We start from the raw sequence: 18,615 nt of genomic DNA, 5'->3' as shown, positions 1-18,615 counted from the left end.
ACAGGTGAATAGCTGGTGCTTTAAAAACAAGATCAGAAAAGGCAGCTCATAAAAAAAAAATTAACTTCTGTTCCTGTTTGGTCATATACAATATTACTTATTACTTCAGAGCTCTCAACTCTTCCATTATGGCATATTAGTTAGTATCCAGCCTGTAAAAGTTCAGATAAATATCATGATTGCCTATATTTTGTGTTGCTTCACTGAAGGAGATCTTATAAAGTAATGAAGTATACAACTGTCATTCATATTTTGATCTTTTATACCAAAAAAAAGCTATGATGTACACTAAACTCTCTAAACCATGCTGATATAATTAGTTTTTTCTTACAAAAAAAAAAATTACATGGGTCCTTCTAAGTTCTAAAAATAGACTTCTGACTCTTCAAGTAAAAAGATCCATTCTGAGAAGAATATACCTATAAAAAATAGATTGAATCCAGATTTTGAATGTAAAACTGAGTCTAATGATTTGAATTTTCATAATATGATACCAAAATAATTTCCTATACAATGTATTGTAATGGGCCAAATATCCACCAACCACAAAATATGCAAGCTTGTATTCTGCACATATAAAAGAGGAGGAGCTGATACATTTGAGTCAAAGTTCCTCAGTGTTTTGTTTAAGTGCCATAGCCAGCCAATGTGCTAGCGCACGTGCTTATGTTTTAGCATATGAGTACAGAAAGTCAGCCAAGCATAAAAAAAAGTCAGTCGCACAGTTATTTTTGAGACGGTACTTTGTTTTTAGTATACTGTTATATTCATAGATTCAAAAGAAATTACATCTTCTCTTCAAATGTAATTACTACAGAGGTCATGGAACATGGGATTTGCAAAGTGGCCCAAGAAAATCAAGGACTTGGTTCTTAGCAGGCAGGAAAATAATATGCCGAGACTCTTGAATGTGCCAATATCAAGAACTTTTACAAGAGCATGCTGTGACTTGACATGAGTTTGCCATAAGCGAGCCAGCGGATAACATTTTTGCAATACTAGGAGGTCTTATAGTATAGTGAAATATTTCATATCAAGTTCTATTTGTCATGAGAAATAATAACCCTTCTAATTTCTGTGGGGGAATTTAGTTGGTTTTTTGGGGGTTTTCCTGGACAGAATTATGGGCCAAAGTCAATCCTTTTATGTCAAAGGCAAAGTTTGATTTAAATGAGACCAGAAAGCATGGGTATGTGCTAAATCAGATATTTTTAAATGCATGCCTCTTGAGATTGCAGAGGAAAAAATATGCTCATAAATAGTTGCGATTTGTTTGAAGTCAAAGCACTTTTCTCTCTGTGGGTCTATTTATAGTTTCAATATACGAAATTCTTATGCTTAGTAGCAGGAACTGATGAGTGAGACTTTCACATACTCAGAAGAAAAAGATGAGTTGTGATTTTCTGTTTCTTCAGCCTAAAGTAAATTAATGGATTTTGTAGCTTGGACATAAAATTAATGTTGCTTACTTAGGAGGACCTTACTCACACACTTGCAGTTTCCATTTGAACTATGGTATCTGTAGTACCCAAATGAGTCAGTTTTTACAGAATGTTTTTCGTCTGGTTTTGTCTTCTTGTTAAAGTAAATCTTTTATTTTGCCAGTGAGCATGATTACTTTCAGTGTATTTTTATTTTGTATTTTTAATTTTTATTCTGTTGCTATATTAAGACCAGGAACACAAATGGATTATTGTCAATCCTGAAGTGTTCCTTTTCTTTGCTGCTGGAGTCCAGTTCCATACAATATTAGCAATCAGCTTCTATGCCAAAGCCAAGCAGTGACAGTTGCAATAATGAATATTTGCTGCAGGCCACTGGTATGAAAATAGCACAGTGCTGCAAGCCTGCGTCACCAGAAACAAATCTTCCATTTGACTCTGACTGAATTTCCAGCTCGATTTTAGATCATTTATTATTGAAATAGTTCCTAAAACACTGTCATAACATAATGTTAAGAAACGCTGATTCCGTCTTCAAGGCATCAATTCAAATGCCTTCCTACTCTTTTTTGGTGGCTTTTTAAAAAAAAAAAAAAAAATTAATCCCTTATACCTTTAATGCTGTACTCTGTATTTAGGGCACTGAACTGTGTACAGGCAGCAACACTGTGATATATTCAGAGTCACATGTTGGTTAAGTTATAGATTTTCATGAGAAGAGGATTTGAATTCCCTCTTTGTAAGCTTACTTGACAGCTTTTAGAATGTTTTCCACTTAATTCTTGCAGATAATTCTTAAGTTCATGTGAGGAGGAGCAGCTTTGCATCTTTAAATATGTTATGGCTTTTAGATGGTGAACTTGGCTGGTTTTCTTCTATGTGTTTGGATGTCATTAATGCATTTGCATTAGTGGAATGTATAATAGATTAATATAGGGCACCTTTTGAAAGGTATATGAGCAGAATATAGGCTCTGAACTTTGATAGTTTTGTTAGTTGAAGAATATGCTGATGACATTTACCATTCTTAGTTTAATTTTTATATACAATGTGGCTTTCATGCATGCATATTAAAATATCTGCAAAAGGACAAGCATAATTGATTGTATTTTCTTTTCACTTTAAAATAATTACATGGTGAAATATTAGATCGACATGTATAGGAGGTCAGATATTTGAGGTACAATAAAATTTGCAGTTATTTAACCTTTTTTTTTTTTTTTCTTCATTGCCTCAGTTTTTCCTATGGAAAATAAAGAAATGATTATCTATATTTTGCTTAAGGCAAAATCCTGACCATTCCACTGTAAAGCTGGTAATGGTGATTGGTGTGTGTATCTAATTTCTTTGCAGGATTAGAATGAGCACCAGTCTTGCCATCAATCCTTAGAGAGTGTTAATGTCTTCTTCTCTTTTCCTTCCCTCTCTGTGGTGACATCTGCCCTCGGCTTCCCTTTCACCAGCAAAGTACATTGGCTAGGCCTACATCTCCCAGGATGGAGAAAATGAAGTTTTAAAAGCAGTACTGCTAGGAGTGGGCTTTTGAGGAAAATAGTTTCACTGCAGCAACTTTCAACTGAAGGAAAGTCAACATTGACACAGATTCTCTGCGATGGGAAAAGAGTGACTAGTTAAATATATAGTTTTGTGGACAGATTTACATTTACTCATCAATTTCCCAAAAAAAAAAGGTTTAATATTTCAAAATAGGATTTTTCTTTTGAAATGTTATTGTTGGTCTGTGAAAAATAATAAATAAGAATACAATATTTAGCAAGGTAACACCATTCCTTCTGGACAAGTATTTGGCATTCCTAGTACCTTCAGTATATAAACACCTCCAGATTCACTCTCAGGGGAAAAAAAAAAAACTTTGATTAGACCTTGAATGGACCTTAGTTTTGCTGTATGTGTTAATGGCAATGTGTAGAATATTGATATGACAAACTCTGCTTTCTTGGTTTTATGAATAGCAATTTGTAAAAACCCTCTGGGACAATGTGTAGAAACATTACAAAAGACACAATGTACAGAAATTAATAGGGCTTGAAGGGTCCTATTCCCACTGATTGAAGGAAGATCGTGGGTTGCTCCTGCAGATACTTGTTCAGCCAGCTCCAAGTCCTCCAGCAGGCAATATTTCCTGATCTCTGTAGGTAGGCTATTCTTAGGCTTTACAAGCTTTAATATTAGAAAGAATTTCCTGATACCTAATCGGAATCTCTCTTACTGTAATCCAATAGTCCTTGTCCTATTAGGAGGGATCAGGGAGAAGAGTCTATTCTCTTATTTTTAGCTACCTTCTACAGACATGAAAAAGGTTTTCAGTGTTTACCCTTCCACTTCTGTATTCACAGTCCATATTTTCTAAACCTCTAATTTGTTTTGGCTCCCTCCCTTGCAAAGCCTCTCTTGTTGGTTTGCATTTGTATGCTGCTGGATTAACAACAAAGCAAGTAATTGTTTATTTTTGACATTGCAGTCCCCAGGCTGGACACAGGGCCTCCAGTGCTGAGTACAGGAGAAAAAAAAACCTCATAAATCTTTCACTTTGCACGCTCAGTATGGTGGGGACCTTTTTTATAACATGATGATATAAGAGATCTATGTTCATCTTGTTATCTGCTACTGAAAGCTTTTCCTGAAAAAAACAAACAAACAAACCAACCCCAAATCAAACAAAATAACAAACTCAAAAGCAGTACTGAGGCTATTCTTAGTCCTGTTTTAGTAGATCAGATTAATCCTACTGAGTGTGGATTCCTGCAATTGCCTTTACTGAAAAGCATCTGACGTTCTAGACTGTTTCTCCAATGTGTTAAAATAGTTTTTAATAATGTCACCCAGTGTGTTTGCGCTTGCTCCCAGTTTTCTGTTGTCCTCTGAGTTAATAGACACATTTGTCGCTAATGAAGTTGAACAGTATTGGTCTGAAACACACCTCTGCAACACCAGTTAGTTGTATCTCTCCTGCATTACAGTACATACTGAGATCTATAAGCCAAAAAAAAATTGTTATTTTTCCTATTCTAATAGATCAAAATGAATAAAGCGTAGTACAGGTAGAGCACAACTAACACCAAGGGATGTATGAAACCAAAATGAGCTGTCTGTGTTGGAAAGTACCCGATTACAGGATTATCTCAGTAGAGTAACTAAGATTTCTTATGGGGGAGGCTGCTATTCAGTAGGCTTACTATCACAAAATACAACACTGCAAAGGCAGAACAGCTCCTGTCCCTTCTCTCCTTCTCCTGTCTCTTACTTACCATCTTCCCTACTGGCTCAGTGCTGGAGCTCACTGTCCTCTACCCTGCTAAATACTTAACTACGAAATGATACTTCCATATCCAAATGCCATGTATATATCATCCAAACCACAATATAATTGCGCATTTTCTCTTTCTTGGATTTGAAAACTACAGAAAAAGCACTGGGTTTCCAAATACATTTAGCTATATAATATGCTTACAGTTTTTCCAAATATACCACTGATACACAAAACAGAAATCTTACTAGTGTTTGTGTGGGTCTCTGATATATACTGTTGTATATTTAATTACTGTTATTAGTAAGTCTTGTTAGTATGCAATAATGGATAATAATAATACATGAATAAATGTATACTATGTATTAATAATTACCTTCATTCATTTAATATTAGTTTTGGTTAATATCAAGTGAAACATCAATTTAATGTTTTATTTTATCAGATATCAAGACCATACAATTATTTTAATTTTAGTTTTATTAGTACAGAATATTAAAACTTTAGCTTGGCTACTCAGCAGCGTAAGTATTATGCAGTACTATAACAGTTTGTGCATCTGAAGTGCTGCATATAAATTTTAACTGCCTATTGTACTGGTAATTTACACAACCTCTTTTAGTGGATTATCTTTCAGTTGTACAGTACAGTCTTAATGACCTGTCTTTTCTGTTAATGAATTCTGTATTTACCGGGTGTTAGCAGAATGCGGGAGACAAAATACATGGCATTTCAATACATGAGTGTACTGTATTTTGTAACCACACAAAATACAAAGAATAAGGTCAGATTTAGTTCATTACTGTTAGTCAAGTCAACACCAGCACTATCTGGCTCTCTGTATGGTTATAGCATTAGGAGGCAAACAAGCAAATGCCAAAGGTCACAGCCTCTTTTTTTTTTTTTTTTTTTTTGTTTCTTTCCATCTCCTCTCTTTGCCCACAGATGTTACGACAGGGACACCAGCAATATCAACGACGACAACCGTGGAAATCCGGAAGAGCAGTGTTATGACAACTGAGATCACCTCTAAAGTGGAGAAAATCCCCACGACAGCCACTAGCAGCACCACATGCCCTTCCGTTGAGACTGAGGAAGAAAAAGCAAAAAGACTGCTGTACTGTTCACTATGCAAAGTCGCTGTCAACTCTGCCTCGCAGCTGGAGGCGCACAACAGTGGTGAGATGGAGCAGTGCTTGCTTGCTTCCTTTTTTACCTTCTGTCTTAAGAGCTCTGCAATTATCTTCCCCTGAATAGATTAGATCTCTTACAGCAGGGGACAAAGAGGTGGCAGAAAACTGGCAATTACATGGATTTCATTAGCTATTAAATAATAAAAATGACAGGCAAAGAGGCTTTCATAAAGGTGGAAGAAAGGCGTTTTATTGCATGCAAGTTACCCATTTTCTTACATTTTAGCTTTTGCAGCTTCCAGACGTTATAGGGCTAAATGACACCTCATGCTTCATTACTTTTGGTGTTCAGAGTTTGCATACTTTTTTTTTTTTGTGCCAGCTAGCAAACTGAGTATGATTGCCATTAGTTTTCTTTGGATCTAACAAATTCAGGCTGAGAGAGGGAGCGTCAGTCAGTCAGAGCTCAATGATGTGTTAGAACTCTTAGCTTCATGTTGTCTGTTAATAACTTGTTAAAATTATATCTATTTTTCCATTGTTTTCATCAATTGATAGCAACTGCTGCATGAGAGTTGAATAGGTAATTGGTTACCTCCATCTTTCTTAATTTTTAAGCCTTTTCTTGTTATTAGAGCTAGTAGCATCAATAAGTTCCAGTAGTGGAGAGCATTATTAACAGTCAATATTTTGAGCATCTTATCGATTGGCTCTGTGGTGAGCAGGGTTAAAAGATCTTGGAATTTAATATGGTGGTAATGACCACTTATAACAGTCCTACAGAAAAACTCCTGATTTTGCATGTCAGGTGTTACCTGCCAGCAGGGTAAACAGAGTTAGGAGTTAGGCAGAGAACCTTAGGTTTGAGACACAGAGACAGTGATGACATACCTGGACAAAGATGATCAATGGTTTTATGATGTAATAAAAAAAGAAATAACTGGGCATGTCTATAGAATCCACTTAAATTAAAAAGGAACTTAGAGTTTGTTGGTATTCATAAGAAACAAAGCCTAATTAGTTTTGAATGCCGTGTTTGCTGTATGCCAGATCTTCAACTGGTGAAATTTCAAGTTCATAAAGCTGTACCCATTTAACCTATTTAACTTCAATGAGGGTTAGACTCTAAACAGTTTTCTGATCAAGACGAGCAAAAACATTATTCTGAATATTTAAACACAACCCTCTAAGTTTTTGCTTTCTACGCTGATAAACTATGTGTGCGCTCACACACATGCATGCATGTAGAAGTGTACATGTGGATGCATACAACAATTACCAGTAGAACACTAATTCTGTACACAGTATTAGTCCATTACCATCAGACTACCTGTGTGGAAGTAAACAGTGTAAGAAATTGTTCAGTCTGAATAAAGGTAAAGCATCAGGACACTATTGTTTTCTATCCAATTTTTATTTAAATAAAAAATACAAGTGCATTTTTCTCACGCGTATGCTTCTCAGACATTTTTGTTTCTGTCCAGGCCGTTAAGGATCTATAGATTGCTGCCAGGAACCTCTGCCCCTTTTTTATTTGGAGACTAATTAGTTAATTACAGATTTAAGTGTAAGCTACCTAATGCATACTGTTTGTCAATCCATTCAGGAGGGCTACAAATCAAAGCCAACTACATCTTTAATAGCTAAATTACTCTTCCTTTGCAACTACAGTTCAGGTCTTATTAACAGCAGGAGTTAATGAGAAAAGTCACACCCATTTAACTTCACATCAGGATACCTGATTGTGCCACTACTTACTGGTGTGGCTGCTTTGTTCTAGTGCGTTACTTACAGAATTGTAATTTAATAATTAAATATCAGATGTGAAATGTTGTTACATTGGTATAAATCTGATACAGACAAACACAGGCATATTCCCAGGATAGCATGTGGCACCAAGCTGAGGTTCATATGATTTTCTTTTAAAAAGAAAATAAAACAATGAATGCAACCAAATAGCCAAAGTTGTTTCTGTTTCCCATTTCTAATGTCTCCAGGGACTAAGCACAAAACTATGCTGGAAGCTCGGAATGGAAGTGGAACCATAAAAGCCTTTCCCCGGGCAGGCGTAAAAGGCAAAGGACCTGTGAATAAAGGAAACACAGGCCTTCAGAACAAAACATTTCACTGTGAAATATGTGATGTGCACGTAAACTCTGAGACACAACTGAAACAGGTACTCAGCTAGCTTGCAGAGTGTGAATCCTTGGTTGTTCTTTGTTTTCACGGTGATAAAGTACCAACAGAATCAGCATGTGTCGGCCTAACAGTTCACACCCAGCTTACAGATTTTGCCCTCTTTACTTGTCTTTCACGTTGTATGTTTTGTTTTGGATATGATTTTTCCCCTTGCACAGAATATATTTTCTCTTCAAGAGTTACAGAAGCTGTAAACTGCAACAGGTTGCAAGTGTCTTTAGACTACTATAATTGTCATGAGCTCATAAAACCTGCCGTTTAGTGTACTGCATTATATTTGCCTGGACAAAGATGTGGAGGTGGGCGCAGCCAGTATTTTCACAAAACACTGAATAACCTGCTTAGAAATGTGGGATGGAGAGGATTTGTAATATTTTTTTATCAGTGTTACTCTGTAACTGAGGAGCATGACCCCTAAATTGCAATTACACTAACTTATGTTCAATCATTCTCCAAATGAACAAAGTCTTTGTTCTGAAAAACACTTAGTTTAATTCCATATGCCTTTTGGAATTAAGTGCTTGTTAAGGAACTTTACAAGAATTAAGATAAATTCTGTAATGGACAATAGCAATACTTGTCTCTGCTTTACAGGAAAAAAAATGTTCAATTCTTTGTCTTTTTTTTTTGCGAGACCTCTCTTGAGAATGAAAATCAAAGTAAAAATATAGTTCTGAAAAAGGTCCCTTACATCTAATACTGCAATAAACTCTCTGTAGAAGGATTCTTGTAAAATCTCATAGATTTTATGAAAAAGATAATGGATTTTGTGAGGTTTTTTTCACTGTCACTTAGTTTGGTATGTAACCATCTTTCAGATTAAATCTTAAAAGGATGATGTCTAGGCTTCTTAGGGATTTAAACAATTGAGTGTCCTACCCTCCCCCCAGTAGGGACTGCTCTACTATCTAATATTCTTCCAAAACTTTCTGTCAGTAGTGGATTGAATTTGGTGGGTGCTTTATAGATAGGGAGGAATTTTTTAAAGCTTTCTATCTTTGACATGATTCAGGTCGTGTTGAAGTTAACAAAGGTGAGAAAATCGTTGACTACAGTGGAAGCAGAGTTGAACTGAGCACTGTGAAAAATCACAATCCCAATATGTGATGCACAAAGGATCATTCAAATTGGAACAGACCTTGTTCCCATTTGTTACTGAATTAATCAAAGTAATGCTGTTGTGGAGAGCAGTAGGCTTTACTATTGGAGCACCTTTGTGTAAAACAGAGTGAACTGTTAAGGAAATATCACACTTCTTTTTTTTTCTTTCTTTTTTTTTTTTTTTCCCCAAATGTATTTTAACAGCACATAAGCAGTAGAAGGCACAAAGACAGAGCTGCTGGGAAGCCACCTAAACCTAAATACAGCCCTTACAACAAACTCCAAAAGGGAACACATCCTCTAGGGGTAAGCCAATCACTTTTTTTATTTTACTTTTATTTTAACCATGATGAATAATGTTTTTAGAAAATGTAAGTGGAAAAATGTTTAAAATGAGAGGAATAGTGTAATCAATGGGAATATACAAGTGTCTGAATGAGCCCATGGAAACCCACAAGGGACTTTTTATATACTTTATAAGTGTGGACTTGAACTTGTGAGGTTGTCAGTTTTTGTAGCTGCTCTGAGTAACCTCAGAAAATAAGCTTATTTCAAAGGTCATTAGAAAGCAACAAAGGAAAGAAACATCCAGATGTCAAACAGCATTTTGCCAGTTTTCACCAAGGACAATAGTGATCATATGACTAAATAATCATAGAAATCATAGAATGGTTAGGGTTGGAAGGGACCTTCAAAGGTCATCTAGTCCAACCCCCCTGCAAGGAATAGGGACATCCCCAACTAGATCAGGTTGCTCAGAGCCTCATCCAGCCTGGCCTTGAACACTTCCAGGGATGGGGCTTCCACCACCTCTCTGGGCAACCTGTTCCAGTGTTCTACAACTCGCATTGTAAAAAAAATTTTTCCTAATATCTAATCTAAATCTACCCCCCTCTATTTTAAAACCATTACCCCTTGTCCTATCGCAACAGGCCCTACTGAACAGCCTCTCCCCATCTTTCTTGTAGGCCCCCTTGAGGTACTGGAAGACAGCTATCAGGTCTCCCTGGAGCCTCCTCTTCTCCAGGCTGAACAGCCCCAACTCTCTCAGCCTGTCCTCATAAGAGAGGTGCTCCAGCCCTTTTATCATCTTTGTGGCCCTCCTCTGGACCTTCTCCAACTGGTCCATGTCCTTCTTGTGTTGGGGACTCCAGAACTGGACACAGTACTCCAGGTGGGGTCTCACCAGGGCAGAGTAGAGGGGGAGAATCACCTCCCTCCACCTGCTGGCCACGCTTCTCTTGATGCAGCCCAGGATGCAGTTGGCCTTCTGGGCCGTAAGGGCGCATTGCGTGCTCATGTTGAACTTCGCGTCCCCCAGCACTCCCAAGTCCTTCTCCTCAGGGCTGCTCTCAATCCATTCCCCGCCCAGCCTGTATTTGTGCCTGGGATTGCCATGACCCAGGTGCAGGACCTTGCACTTGGCCTGGTTGAACTTCATGAGGCTGGCATGGGCCCACCTCTCCAGCCTGTCAGGGTCCCTCTGTATGGCATCCCTCCCTTCCAGCATGTTGACGGCACCACACAACTTGGTGTCGTCGGCGAACTTGCTGAGGGTGCACTCTATCCCACTGTCCATGTCGCCGACAAAGATGTTGAACAGGGCCAGGCCCAACACGGACCCCTGAGGGATGCCACTCGTGACCAGTCTCCACATGGACATTGAGCCGTTAACCACCACTCTCTGAGTGCGGCCATCCAGCAACTCCTTATCCACCGAGTGGTCCGTCCATCAAACCCATGTCTCTCTAGTTTAGAGAGAAGGATGTCGTGTGGGACAGTGTCAAAAGTTTTGCACAAGTCCAGGTAGCTGAATAATAAAACTCTATAAAACATAAAACCTTTATTCTATACTTGTTTAGAATTGTATTCAGGTAACAATTGAAACAGTTTTTAAAATCCATCTCTCATTTCATTCCACTCAGTTTCAGGATGTCCTGGTCACATTTTTGACTGCCAGAGTAAACTATCTGAAATACAGTTCTTACTAGCTTCAAAAACTGAGAAAAGGGTTTACCTTTTAGTAAAAAACCCTGCTAGGATCCTGACATTAGTTAAGAAACAGCTTGTATTGTTAGTGGGATAGTGAAACATCTGACATTTATCTCCATCAGATAAACTGCATGATTCTTTTTTTTTTATTCCTCAGTGTTTTGTAAGAGTTCATAGATTATTTTGACAGGGAGAGGATGTTGATTCATTGGCCTTATAGTAATTCGCCCCTTATTCCTTGACCATCTTCTCTGTTCAGGCAGAATATGGAGGTTTTTCATGTAAAAAAAATCAGTTCTCTCTAAGTTGAGTTAAAGCTCTTTTCTTGACAGCAGAAAATGTGTCCTTGTTGGGGCAGCCCTTATGATAGATATATGCATAATTCAGTTGGGTAGGAGCTTTCCTAGATTTTGTAGCACAATGCAGTGCACCATTCTCATAGAGCCACTAGTAAGGAAATAGCCCCATAGGGTTTTTCAGTAACCCACCAGGAAGACCAAGGTTTCCAGTACATATAAGCTATACTGAAAGGAGTAGAAAATATGGAATTGGGTAAGTAGGAATTACTGAAGCCTCTCTGACAGCATTATTATTCCTTTAGGAAATTCATTGTTTCACAAGGTATGAAAATAACTATTACATTCCTGTTGCTCTTGTGCACAATTCTCTATTTACCAATTTATGTAATGGTGATTTCTGGGAACTCCAGCCAAGGATCAAGGCCATTGAGTTGCTGCATAGACAAATAAAGGATACACGTCCTTTTCCTGCTCCCTTATCCCCAATTACTCACAATATACAAGTCAGGCCACAGGTGAGAAAAGAGAGAAAAGGGATTTAAGAAGGAGAGAATGAGTTAGCAATAAATGAACAGATATGCATAGTAGAATGGAGGCTGCACTGAGAAACTATGAGAGCAGTTCTCCATTTAGTCTTTTTGGTTTTGAATAGAAAAAAAATATCAAAATTGCTGTCAATTGAAATGCAGAATGGCATAGCAACAAGCCAAAGATGTGCTAATTTTACTTTGAATGTAAATGTTTTTTATGAGTTCTAGACTTTTTCTTTACTCTCCATTAATTTTTCAAGTCATTTACTGTCCCTCAGTTTACTTCATTGGAAATGAAAAAAAATTATGGCAACTTTACTTTTAACGTTGACCTGCATGTTAATTAGTACTTGCAGAGAGGTTGGAAATGAAGGTACAAGGTACTGTATATGCTAAATATTAATGTTTTTGCAACTATCTTGAAATCAGAGCCATGTTGATATAACTGAAAAGCTATCAAACTTCATTAGAAGTTCCTGATTCCTCCAAGAATGGCAAGATAGTCCTAGCCTTTTAATACAAACAGTCACATTAGATCTTTCTTCTTCATGACAAAAAAAATGTATGAGCATCACCAATTTTATTTTTCTACAGAAGTTAGAAAATGGATATACTACATTTTCATAGCTTTTGTAGACCAAACACTTTCTATTCACCTGTTTTCAATATCATTTGTGCTGCTTTCTCTAGTCTAGTTTCGCATGCTTCAGAGAAAGAAGCTTTATGAATTCCCACAATATTATTTCAGAGTTTAAGAAATCTTGTATTGTTGGGACTTACTTGATATTTTATCAAGCCACAAATGTCCAGCATGTATAAAATACTATACTGGAGAGAAAGAGGTTAACAGGCATTTGATAGTGCAAACTCTCTGCAATGAAATAGGTTTATGAAAAATATCCTCAGTCAGGGAAGAAGAAAGTTTGGATCCCTGGTATAACACTGATCAAGGAAAAGATCAGATCATTGCTTTTCATATGCACCATGAGGAATTTTGTATATAGCATGCATTACATCCTCTGTTAAAATAATGACTGAATCTGGTTCCCTCTGACTACCTCTCCCAGAGCTTTAAGCGACTTTGAGGCTAGTGCCGATGGGTATTAGGAAGAATCAAAATCCTTTATCTATCTGTCTGGTAAAGAACCAACAGATTTTTTTTTTTTTTTAATATGGTGATAGTGTAATGATGAAACTTACTGGTGGTTCATGCCAGACTACTCCTATCCTTACTTTCAGACTATTCACTCACCAAGATCCTGTTGAGTGGAAAGTATCAGATTGATATGGTGCAAGTTAATTATTTTAAAGCTCCTTTCAAGGATGAGAAATTGTGTTTCCCTGTGAGTGAGAAGTGTCCATACTTACATTGAGATGTACCACAGCATGGTACATGTATTCATATTCCATATATTCAATACTACATATTCAGGTTTATGTTCTTTGCAAAGGGTCTCAGGTCATGCCAGGACACAGACCCACCGAAAGTCCGTCAGAGCCAATGGGAACTTTTCTTTGTCAGTGGATGAGGTTTTGATTCTTTTCTCAGAGGTATAAAACCAGAACAAAGATATTCAGGCTCCTGGCTTCTCATTAGAAACTTGAAATCCCATTGAAACCTGCAGAAATCTATATAGACTACTCTGATGTTCATCTGTATATGTGTATTTACATACCAAATGTAAATTCTCTTAAATAGTAATGGACCTCTGTGAGTATTTTCAATCACTCTGGGAAAAGCTTATGTTTGTTTTTTTTTTCTTTTTGGAAACTCTAAATGAAGAGTTTTTCAAATTCTATTTGTTAGTACACGAGACTCATGATTTAACTGTTTTCAAAGCAGAAGCCTCAATGATAGTAACAAAAATACCATGATTTGGCACCATACTAAATGATACAGGCAGGAATTTTTCATGACATTTTAAAATATCTACCACTTTTTTTCATAGTCCTTGTAAGAATGAACTGTATCTTAGTGAAAAACATTTGAAGATAAAGGAAGATGGCATAGGTCAGCACCCAGAGAATTCATCAGGTATTTGAACATATGAAACATTAGGAGAGTTTCATAACTGGTGCAAGATAAGCTTTGTTTATTTGCTTATTATTAGAGGCAGGAGCTAATAAAGAGGAGCTAGCTGGAGATCTTAATTCTAAGTAGAACTTCCATCCTAATGATAAAATGAAAAGTACCTTCTTAACCAGACCAGGGAACAGGATATGTTTTCATTCTGCTCTGGTCTTTGTCATAGAGCTATCCAGATGGAGATCTTTTAATTGATGGCTAATTCTTCTTTATTTAATTCTTGCAGGGTACATGCAGCTTTACTTTGGTGCAGATTGCCCAACCCCTTTTTTGAGTTTGCTTTGATTTCTAATCTGATATTTAATTATAAGTCTCACTAATAAGCCATAAACATTGAAATGCTTTATCCTCAGCCAAATCCTGCTCACCCTTGTCCAATGTGTGAGATCATATCTCCTGTTGCAAAGCCTGCAGCTCAGAGTCAGTAGCCACTACAAAGCCTCTCTTACTTGATTTTGCACTTATAATCTTAAGTCAAATTCCCTGTCGTGTAGCTAATATGAACAAATTGTGTCTCTCTGTTTGTTTTCTCTCTTCCACACAGGTAAAATTAGTATTTTCAAAGGAACCTTCAAAGCCAATAGCTCCACGAATCTTACCAAATCCACTAGCAGCTGCAGCAGCAGCTGCTGCTGTGGCTGTGAATTCCCCCTTCAGTCTTCGAACAGCCCCAGCAGCCACCCTTTTCCAGACTTCAGCACTTCCTCCAGCACTCCTACGACCAGCTCCAGGGCCTATACGGACCACACATACTCCTGTGCTGTTTGCTCCTTACTGAACTCCAAACAGGAATTAATTGTACTGCAATAATTTTTCAAATCAAAACAAACAGAAAAAAAAAAGAAATCAAGAACATTGAACTATGCAGTGTTTATTTATAGTTTAAAGTATATATGAAGAGCCAGGACTTTTGATAGAGAACTGAACAAATTCTGAAAGGAGGAATGGGCAGTATTTTCTCCAGATGAGAACATTCCTCTTGGGTATTGATCATTTTAGAACTGATCTCCAGCATTGACTTGTAGTGACATAGAAAACTTATGAAGCCTTTTGACTGTGCTTTTTGGGCACATATTTCCCTGCAATGTCTTTCCTGCTTTATGAAACAACTTACAAATTTGTCTAAAGGGCATTAACTGGTTCCAATGTACATAAAATACTTTATTCTGTAGATTAAAGAAGAAGGAAAAAAAAAAAGAAACACTGTGAATAGTAGTACCCTTACCAATCCTCCTGCCAAATCAGCAGTTACTGGGTATTTATCTGAAAAAAAAGTAGATACAATAGATGTCTTGTAAAACAGTAGTATTGTGTCTCTATCTATGCCACTAGGTTTCTAACTGAGTTGCAAAAGAGAAAATGAACAAATTATGTCACTTTGGTAAGTAGTCAAAAATTATGACAATAATGTGGAGCTGTTCCTGGTGAGCAAAAATTGTTTTCCTCACCCGTAGAAGAATGGGCGTGAATCTATGGTTAGGGTGAAGTAAATTATGAGAAAGATTTAGTTGGGAAGAAAAATAATCCAGATGCTGTACACAAAATAGGTCAAACTTTTATTTAACTGAGAACGTGTGTGTACAGTGTGTGTGTATTCAAAAGATGTAATGCATACAGGATAGATCAATGTTTAAGGCATGCCAGTGGACAGTAAAAAAATACACTCTTGTGATGAAACAGGCCTGACACTTTAGTGTTGAGCAGAGGGAAGACACAAACGGGTTACGCATAGTCATAACTAGCAAATGAAAAGCAGAAGAGAAATCCTGGTCTCATTTAAGTCAGTATAAGGTTTCTCCTGACTGCAATGTAGCCAGAATTTCATCCCAAGAATGGCACATATTCTTTTTATATCACACCAGTGGGAGAGTCTGTAGATACAGGTAACATTTTGTTTTTGCAATAGGCTTAGTCTTAGAAACAGATTTATTGTCTTGTTTTATTTCCTACTGATGCGATATAAAATGTCTTAATATACCTATTAAATGTAAACAGCGACACATGAGATACATATTACGAGATAACTGCACATTGTGGGTTTGGAACAAATACAACCTTTAGGATCTGAAGGGACCCTTGAATTCTGTAGCTGACCTTTATGTATGGACAGCTTAAAGCCTTATATATTTACTGTGAGGCTTAAAGGGGTTGACTGTGTCCCTTTAAAGTAAGATTTATCAGGGGTATATATAGATATATTGTATATATGTTAGAGTAAGAAAAATAACTTATGAACAGAAAATCTACTATATAAAATAATTATATAACCATTGAGTTTCATATGTGGGTCATTAAGTGGTATGTAACAAACAGCAGAGAAAAAAAATTAGACTTCCTGAATCTGATTCTTGCTGCCTGCTTTTTCCCATAGGGAGCTGAAAAGTATCTATTAATATTATGGAGTGCGCTGCTGAGTCACATGCGACCACTCTGATGTGTAGCTAAGTGAAATGCCTACCATACATTTAGGAGGAATAAAATTTAAAACCGTAAATTAAGTTTAGATGGGGAAATTATTTGAAAGTTTTTATTAAAAGGTAGTAATGCAAAATATTGACCATATGGTTGCTTTGTTATACTGCCTGTGGTTAATATGGACAGTTGGGAGATATAGAGGATGGGAATATACAGCACTTTTGACTTGCAGTTCATCAGTGAGCCTTCCATATACATTGGTATTTGCCATTTTTTAAACCTCTCTGCATTTAGATTTTATAAAAAAAATATATATAAAAAGAAAGAAAGAAGAGGTTCCATGGATGTCTGTGTCCAAAGAATTCCAAAGAGATGCATTTATTTATCTAGAAGTATTAAAGTAAGTTCTATATTATGTATTTGTATTTCATCCCGTTTATTTGCAAACGTTTGTGCCTTGAAATGAAATAAGATTTTGGTTATATTTAAGTAACTCCTACGTAGCCATGAAAAAGATGTGATGGTGATTTCAGGGCTAGTTACTAGCTGGATTGCTTTGACCCAGTTTCCAAAACAGGAAGAGTATGAGTAAGTTCCTGAAGCCAAGTTTAGGCACCTAAATAACTAGGGGCTGACATTTAAAAGGGCTCCCTACTCTACAGCTCCCAGTAAATAGGCAGTAAACAGGCCAGTCTTCAAAACCTGCACCCAACCCTGCACTCAATTTAGGAAATGCTTCCTTTTATTTGGGTACATAAACATAGTGTAGTAAGGTTCAACTCCTCCTTGCAAAACCTTGGCTTTGGTTTTTTAAGCCTGCTTTCAACCTTCCATCTTTTTGCAGAAGTTGTAGTGCCATTGCCAGCTGTGTTGAGATTCCTCCTTGAATAGGGCATGGGTTTTCAAGCTGTGCTCCATGAACCACCGTTTATCTCTAGAGCCTTTTGTAACAGCCTGCATAAGTAAGAGTTTGCTAAACAAGCAGAGGAGGCATTTTGGGAAGGGAGAAGGTCTGGGCACGCGATACTTTCCCCATGAAAAAAACACTCAGATGGGAAAAGAGGAGACCCACAAATCTCCTGTAGGCTCTTCTGCACGGCCTTCTGGTGTGTGGACACCTGCTGTACATCCTGCCATGTTGTTGCGATGCCATCAAAATCAACAGGCAGATCCTTGCCAAAATGTGGCCTGTGGCATGTATGGAGGCACAGTACTAAGGGCAGAGTTAATACAAGTTTTGCTAGAAATAACAAGAGTGTCATTCCAACTACTTACATCTGCTAATTTGCAATGACACCTTCAGTTATCTTGGACCTCTTTTGTCACAGTGCTCTATGGAACAAGTTTTTGTTCACACAAGTCTCTTTTAAATTTCAGCTGTAAACAACAAACAATTCTTTTTATGTCTCTTACTCACTACCTAATAAAGGATAAAGCCTAAATGTTAGAACGTATAGTGGATTTTCTGTGCCTTGCTCTTCCACCTCCCTCTCGGTCAGTTACAAGTCAACATACCCGGGATGTCAGCACAACAGTTTTATTATATACATGTCAAGGCAAATATTGGCACAGCAATCTGATCGGGCAAGGGGAGCTTCCAGTCGAGGGTTTGTCCACAGCAGCTGACAAAGGAGCTAGCAAACAGAGGACGTTTACACCTACTTGTCAATACATCCAATATGGAGAGCAGTATAAAAGAAAAAAGTGTCATCCTATTTCATATTACAGTAACAATCCAGGGCCAAGAGGAAGCCTAAAGCACAAGGAAACAGATCATTTCATCGAAGACACAGTCACTCACTGGAATAACAGTGTGAAATCAGCCTGCAGGGAAATAACTGGGTATGAACTCAGAAAAACAAATAGGTTCAGGGATGTTTTCTTAAATTCTATACAAAGCGTTAAAGAATGCCTATTTCGTTCTGACCCAAGGAGATGGTATTTTTCTGGGAGCGCTATATGTATTTATATTTTTATGCTATCTGCATTTTTCCAACTATCACTGGCTTCGAACCTTTGTTCTGAAGGATCATCATTGCTCTGAACCATGAAATCAGTTACTTTCTTGAAAGCTACTGTAAAAACTGATGTGAGAGGTCATTAAGCAAATGGTATAAATATGATGATCTAAAATGAAAAAAAAAACTGGT

The 18,615-nt window shown here is 37.2% G+C and overlaps 1 protein-coding gene across 2 annotated transcripts in view; it reads left to right on the top strand.

The window, feature by feature from the left end:
• The window catches only part of ZNF385D (zinc finger protein 385D), a 439,137-nt gene extending 421,222 nt beyond the window's left edge, over positions 1–17,915 (top strand). For both annotated transcript variants that reach the window (XM_086742663.1, XM_086742664.1), the window contains 4 exons: positions 5,656–5,889; positions 7,841–8,019; positions 9,348–9,449; positions 14,595–17,915. In XM_086742663.1, coding sequence (XP_086598789.1) covers positions 5,656–5,889; positions 7,841–8,019; positions 9,348–9,449; positions 14,595–14,828 — 749 coding nt within the window. In that variant the 3' untranslated portion in view covers positions 14,829–17,915. The remainder of the gene's footprint in view (positions 1–5,655; positions 5,890–7,840; positions 8,020–9,347; positions 9,450–14,594) is intronic.
• The last annotated feature ends 700 nt before the right edge of the window (positions 17,916–18,615 follow it).

Source organism: Chlamydotis macqueenii, chromosome 2 (assembly GCF_036417535.1).
Source record: "Chlamydotis macqueenii isolate bChlMac1 chromosome 2, bChlMac1.mat, whole genome shotgun sequence".
Lineage (NCBI taxonomy): Eukaryota > Metazoa > Chordata > Aves > Otidiformes > Otididae > Chlamydotis > Chlamydotis macqueenii.
Note: the sequence above shows the minus strand (reverse complement) of the source record. Positions and strands in the feature narration are given on the sequence as shown.